The 7,993-nt window shown below is 25.0% G+C and overlaps 1 protein-coding gene across 4 annotated transcripts in view; it reads left to right on the top strand.

The window, feature by feature from the left end:
- Positions 1–1,281, top strand: part of Liprin-alpha (PTPRF interacting protein alpha) — a 681,298-nt gene extending 680,017 nt beyond the window's left edge. For 2 of the 4 annotated variants that reach the window (XM_075371368.1, XM_075371369.1), the window contains exon 24: positions 887–1,279. In XM_075371368.1, the coding sequence (XP_075227483.1) occupies positions 887–973 (87 nt within the window). In that variant the 3' untranslated portion in view covers positions 974–1,279. Of the gene's footprint in view, positions 1–886 lie in introns of all 4 variants that reach the window. The other 2 variants (XM_075371365.1, XM_075371367.1) reach the window with 2 other exon arrangements.
- The last annotated feature ends 6,712 nt before the right edge of the window (positions 1,282–7,993 follow it).

The following is a 7,993-nucleotide window of genomic DNA, read 5'->3' on the forward strand; positions in this document are numbered from 1 at the left end:
TTAATGTTTCACATCATTGGAAAGATGATGAAACATCCATAACTTCCAAATATGGGGTAGTGAAAACTCTCATGAACTTTTGCAGCAGATTCATGACAGTCCTAAGGTCAATGTTTTTCGTGTTCTAAGCAAACGGACAGTACGGCCTGCCCTTCTTCCAGGAGGCAATCATAAATGGTATCATTTATCTGGACATGCTTCAAAATTTTCTAATGCCTCAGTTAAATGATGATGACCAAGATTAATGCCATACTATCAGCAAAGCAGGGTACTGCCTAGAAGTCAGATTCTCTTGATACTTGATTTCCAGGTTGGTGAATTGGTCGTGAACAGTCGATGAACATTGGTCGTGTTGGAACAGTATCTTTATGATACAAATTGAGTATATATTAAAAAAATATTATAAATATAAAATATATAAAATATTATATATATATATTTATAAAAATTGAGTATATATTTATGTACATATTGAACAGAATGCATTAAAATGTTTTTTTTAATATGTATTATTTAAAAGTTCATCAACAGAGTAATAATGTTTCTGTAAAAGATTACATTTTTATTATATTATAAAATTGGTGGGAAGATTTTTAAACAGTTCAGTAATTTATAAAAGTGGCAGTAGAAGTATAATAAGGCTCTTATTTGTAAGTTCAAATATTGAAAATACAATTTTTGTTAGTATAATAGAATTTTTAATTCAATACTGTGGTCTATTGACCATAGTCAACATGATTTTTTTTTAATTTGACTTTGTAATACAGTTTATAAACATGAAAACTCTTCCTTTGAATTATTATAATATCGCACTGGTGATGAATGTTTTATTTATTATGGTAAATTATCAAACTTTAATTTTTTTTTTAATTTGTTACTGTTTCAGGTGCGACAGATGTTAGAATTAGAATTTACAAATTTGTTAACAGTTGCAACAGAAAGAAGAGTTGAATCAGATTTGAATAAATCTTGATATCCACAGGTAGTTCTCACTTAGCCATCTCCTTCAATCCTTGTCTAGGACTTGTTCGACAATCCCACATCACTTTGAGCTGCCTAATATATTATTATTATTATTATTATTATTATTATTATTATTATTATTGATATTATACTTATTTCTACATTTATATTATAATTTATTTCCGTCATTGATGATGCTGCATTGTCAATCCATAACGTTATTGTTGCTGTTAAAAATTTTTTTTCTACACCCATTTTTTTACATGTTTTGTTTCGTGTATTAGTATTTCATAAATTTGCCTGAAAAATTAATAGTATATTAATTGATGTTAATGCAAAAAAAAAAAATTATATCAATTTTTCTAAATAGAATAATTAATAATTACTAAAGAGGATTTAACTAATTTTTGTGTTCAGCATTCTAAATATTTTTTATTTTAATGTTTGATTTGTTTTACTCTGAATTCTTTATTACTCTATAATTCATGAACTGTTCAATTTGAATTAGGCGATTAAAAATAATGAATTAAATTTTCTGACATTTAGTACTATGTTGCTTGAATTTGTTTATTGTATTACACACAATTTTTATATAAATTAAGAGAACTGATTATCAGTAATTTTTGGACATTATTTTTAGATACAGTAGTATGGAATTCTGCTTCAGAAAATTTGTAAATAATCAATAAATGCAAAACAATGTGTTTAAAAACAGTCTTGAAGAAAGGTGCACACACTAAATGCATTAAAAAAAGCAAAAAGAAAAACATTTTCTTACTAGTGAATACTTTATTATAATTTCCATGTATTACTCTTAACATATTGCTATACTCGCTTCAGAGAGAGTGAGAGACAGAGAAGTAACATAATATTACATTCAGTTTAATTTTTTCTTAATGTAGCATTTTTATGTCTACTAACATAGCATTTTTATGTAGATATACATATTGGATAGTGTGAATAAATGTATGAAGTAAATCCCTATAACTGAGCTTTGACTTCAATAACTGAAGTACATTCTCTTGAAAGTCGGGAATAGGAGTACTTTGTTTTGAAGCTGAGTTTATACATCTTAATTCTCTAAGTCTTGTTAGTATCATACTTCATTTAGTTGTGTGATAAATTTTAAGTTGTAAATTAGCTGCTGAAAAGTTGTAAATAGCTAAAACATAGCTGCTGAATTTATAAATTTCGGTACACATAAATTTTTTCAGTGCACAGAAGAGGTGGATGTATGAGACTAAATTTTCTTGTTTTTGAATTGAATGTTTCAAATTTTGAATGGACTTTTTGAATGGATTTTTTTAGGCAAAAATGTATAATTCGTGGATGATGATAAACAAAAGAAAAAATATATCTACTAACCATGGACACTTCAACTCAAAGTGTGCCAAAAAAAAATAAGTTCATTTGAAAAATTAAACAGTATTGTAACAAAATTTTAAAAACTGTAAATCAGTATTTAATAGTTTATAATAAAAAATTGAAATATAGTTACAATTTTTTTTTATTTTAAAAAAATTATTGTTATGTATAACAAATCTTGCATATTTTTGTGTAGACTATAATGTAGAAAAACAAAATGGATTTAAATAATAGCATACACATACATATGATGATCTGAATTTTTCTTTATTCTTATCAAGAAGTCTTTTGAATTTTTAGGGTAAAATGTCTTTTTAAAATTCAAATTCTTTTGTTAGTCTCAACAGAATTATTTGTTTGCTACTTGTGTTTTCTTTAAATCAGTTTTGCCCTCTAAGTAACCGATAACTGCAGTTTTTATTATTATTAAATCTTTTTGTTACAGTTAAATATCTTTCTTTCCTAATGTGTACATTGCAATCTGTTCAACTAGTAAACAGGTTGCACCCCCCCCCTCGCACTACTGACCAATGAGATGAGCATGATATGTATGACAGAGTATGATATATAAATGAGGTGTAGTCTTGTACACACTCAAGCCGACCATTCCTAAGACATGTTGTTGATTGAACCCCAACCATCAAAGTACTCCAGGTATCTCTGTCTATTATGCAATTTTTATTTATAATTAAAAACATTTTAGCATATTTTTTGAGAATTTCCTTTCTTATCACTTTTCATCATGTCCACTTAGGATTTTCTATTATCGTAACATAATATTTTATGATCAGGATAAAACCTTTTTTTTTTTAATGTTGTCTACATCTAACTACAGTTTATAATTGAACAACATTTTTTAATGTGCAATATTTACTTCTTCATGTGAACAATATAAAAGTAGAACTACATATGATTGATTTGTATAGTGTGAAAAAGATTTTTGTGAACCTCATGGCAAGATGTATTGTCACAAAACTAAACCACCGATATTGTCTGGACTTCTCAACTGCACAGACAACAATGACTAAGTTTTGGCTTGGTTAACAATAGCAAAATTTTAAATACTTATCAAATTACAACACATTTTATGATTTTTTTTTTTCGTTTTTTTTCATTATTAAGAATTTTTCTAATAAAATAACTTCCCAGGATTAGATTTTTTATTGTTATAATGATTGTATCAAACAGATTGCAGTGATATTTGTATTTTAATGTCAATAAAACACTGGCATATTAAACTCTTAAAACTGAATGTGTTACAGGAAGAACTCGGTTATCTCATTGGGTAAGATAACCTCATTAAATAAGTTACACCAACTGCATAGGAAAAGCATGAATATGATAAGATATTTCATTAGATGCAAACTTCAATTATTCAATCTGTACAGAGATAAAAGGGGAATTATCAATATGGGCGTCTTTATTGATTTAAAAAAAAAAAAACAAATAAAATAATGATGAATGATCAAGTTAACAGAAATAATAGTCTGTAAATTAATGTTCACGAATTGGCAGGTAGTGTTGTAATATACACATTTCAAATTTTTATTTTATCGGTCATATATATATTTTAATTAATTTAAAATACTTCCCAGATCAGGCTGAAAATTGCAATCAGCACTTAAAGATTGTATGAGTAATTTTTTTTTAAAGTACCTTTTAAACACTAATGACATTTTTCATGGATTCATTCTGATTTGAAATCTAAACTTTTATATCTATCTCCATTACTTTATTTCAAATTTTGGCTCTAAAAGGATTAACCATCATTTATCAAGAGAATTAAAAACAATTCACTGAAACTTCAACTCAGAGTTAATACTTTTACTCATATCACCTACTATAGTTTATGATTATTGATGTACAGCATATAATCATAAACTATATGTTTATAATTTATAACTTATTGTGGGGTTTCAGATTTATATATAGTGGAGCATATTAATCAGAAACAAATTAATATTAGTGTGACTCTAGTTTTTAGTTTGTTCCAATTGCTGAACCTAAGGGACAGAATGTAGGTACCAGTGTTTTAGAACAATTTTTTGTATATAATCCCAACAATTATATATTAAAAAACACTATTTTTTCCCATATATATATATATATATATATATTTTTTTATTATTTTTTTTTTTAATGAGTAAATATAATGTTAATAACAAATTTTAATAATACTGTAGCATTCTGTGCTGTACAATAAGATAAATTCCTTAAGAATGTTAGTTCCACATAACTTGGAAAATCTCAGGGAGTAGTTTCATAGAAATTGAAGATGTCAAATAAAGATAAAAATACTTACAATCGAAATAAAATTTAAAAAACCGTTCCTCATAGTTAACTAAGTTAAACAATGTTGGATATACTTTTACTGCATATTGTTAGACTTTCTTTTATTTAATAGCCAATGACTGTAGTATTTATGTGACTAAAAATAAAAATTAAGAAAGAAAATGTTATGAGTATTTACATTCTACTTTCTGTTGATGTTGCACATGAGGTAATGTTAGATATGATATAAAAAATAAATAAAACAAATTAACCTTCTCTTTGTATTAAAGATGTTAGAAAATTTATTTGTATTAATTTTTTTATTTTATTATTTATTCTTATGCAAAACATCCGGACAATAGAATTGTAATTTATGATAGTTTAAGCTTATAAAATTAAACTTCAAAAAATTTTGTAAAATCCAAAATAAAATAATAGAAAAACCCATTTTATTTTTAATATAGTATATGAAAAGTGAAAATTTTATTAAAGAATTGAATTTTTAACATTACCAATATTACAGTTAATAATGCCCCGTTGTATTTGCCCATTTTTTAATTCTACATATATAAAACTAAAAATACAAATTCAAATTTCATTTAGAAATCAGAATATTTTGATCTGACTACTTTTGTTCATGATTACTTCTTTTCACCCCTTATGCTTCCAAGAATAGTTTGACATAGACATACACTATGATTCTCTGATTGTCAATTTATTAGTGTTAACTTAATCTCTTCCAATTATGAATTGCTATTACCTCAGTTATTCCTTTTTAATAATATTTTACTCATTCAAACCAGTTTACTTCATAATATGGTAATTTTTTAACATAGCTACTTGTAATAGTTATATTAGTTGAAACATGTTTTTATTGACATGATTTTTTATAAATGTCTGTATCAATAAACAGTTCTAAGCTTAAACAGATTCACTGTAACACAGTCTTTGCAGCAATTACGCAAAAATAAACATATAAAGTAACATATAAAAGGTAATTATTTACAAAGAAAAAACCTGAAAATAATATTGAAGTTTCTTGATCCAATTATTTTTTTATAGCTATGTTTAATTTTCTGTTATTAATTTTAACCATATTCATTAAAAAAAATATTAAGATAAAGGATTGTAATTGTCTTTTATTTAAATTACAGAAATGATATTGAAAAATAAAAGTATATTTCATTTTGTAAAAGATGGTGTACTGTTACTGCTTTAATATATGATGGCAGTTCTCAGAATATCATTTAATTACAAAGTAATACTTGACTGTTCACTGACTGTATCATTAACATTAATGATCAAGCAAAAGTATCACTATTTATTTTACTGAGCAGTAAATCAAGCATTTGTTCTGATATATGCTCATTTTAGAAAAATACTTGACAAGGTATTTCATTTTATGAGAAATTGCATTTCTTATCGTAATTATTACTTATTACAAGCAAAAGACTAATAAAATGATGATGCATGTTTAATGATTGAAATGAAAATTGGTTGATATCTTGATTATGATACCCATTTTTTGTTAAAAGATTACAAATTATGTTTCCACATCACTAGCTTTTACTTTTTCATATTTTGCTGGAAAGTTTAATTTATAATTATAGATAATTTCAAGTTTTTTTAATAATATTTTTTATACTTTGTTGATCGGCATGGCAGAATGTTATTAAAGCTAAATAAAAAACTTAATTTATAATAAATACATCACAGTATCTAAATATATAGAAATACACTTTTAGAATATCTTTGCTGAATTATTGTTCAGTTCTTAATCAATGATTAGTTGACTTTAGATATAAAAGAAATAACACTGATAAAGAAACTGTACAGTAATTCCAAAATGCCATTTGGAAGCATCTTTCAATATATTTACAACGTAATCACTTAATTTTCCTTTCTTATAATTAATTTCATGAAAAAGATTATCTGATAATAGTATTATTAGATAAATAATTTTTTGTTAGTTTTTTATGCAGTTTTAGCAAATATTCCTTCTACATTATTGAATTTGATTTTATAACATACATACAAGTGGTGGTACAACAATGCTGTTACTAGCAAATATTGATTATTGGGCTGATGGATAGAAATATTTTAATTTTTCATATGTTCTGGATTGACATTGCAGTATTTTAGTTGGGTTATTTTTTATTAATTAAAATTTTTTTATGGGGATTAAAATAATATGTTAATGTTATCAATTTTATTAATTTTTTTCCTTCTATTTTGATAAATTTATGTGTGCTTGCTACCTTACCCTTAATACAAATTTATGGCAGGGGGAAAAAATTAATTCCTTATTAAAGACTGCTCAAGTATTACATAATACACTTCTGGTATATAGGAATAGAGATTTATGTTATACTTACTTTTTTTGATAAGCTACTCAAATATTTGTCTAAGATAAATTGAGAAAGCAGAATTGACAAACATATGTTGTCAATAAATGTTTAATATGTACCCTAATAATATAAGTTGTTTCATTATGTCTAGAACGTTCCAGGAACATTGCAGATATGTTTTACAAGTATCCAGTAATTGCAGTGTTCTAGAAAAACTTTATATTCATTCCAAGAATAATGTAGCAGTTTCGATATATTAGGGTAATTTCAATTAATGTACCTCTTCATGAAAATTATCATCTAATTATGATAATTATCATTTTCATCTAATTTTTTAAGCATCACATTTAATAATAATTACTTCTGATTAGCAGTACATAACATTGCTTAATATAGCAATTATTAAAACACATTAATAAATAATATTAATGAGTAAGTTTAAATCAATGATAAAATAACTTGCTAAGAAATCTTATATAAAGACAAGGAAAGATTAATATTTAGAAATATTTTAATATTTCACTGTGGGGGGCTTAAATTACTAAAGAAAGTGCTTGTGAAATACTTGAACAGCCTTATGTATTTAAACCAAATAATTAAAAACTTGCAGCAACTTCTTTTAAAATCCTCATTTTTATTCTATTCAAAACATTGTTCATTTGTTTAGCAATACATTTTCTTTATTATTTATTTTTCATTGTCTTTATTAAATTATATAAAAACAACTATTATAAAGTTATATGATGAATAAAACTTATACAATAAAGAATAGACAAAAATATTCTAATCAAAGTATGTAAAGAATTACACTGCACGTCAGAATGAAGGAACACTAATATCCTACATGATGTTTATTCTTCCATTTATTATAAGGTACCAGTTTCTGTGTGCACTTATACAATAGGACAACTCATTAATCAATCCTTAGATAATTCTCAAATCATCAAAGTTTTCATACTTAAATGTATCGATGACAGTTTAATTATTAATAAAACTTAGACGTTTTCTGAAACTTTGAGAGAATTGGCTTTATAAATCTTGCTTTT

The sequence above is a fragment of the Lycorma delicatula genome, chromosome 7 (genome assembly GCF_047948215.1).
Source record: "Lycorma delicatula isolate Av1 chromosome 7, ASM4794821v1, whole genome shotgun sequence".
NCBI lineage: Eukaryota > Metazoa > Arthropoda > Insecta > Hemiptera > Fulgoridae > Lycorma > Lycorma delicatula.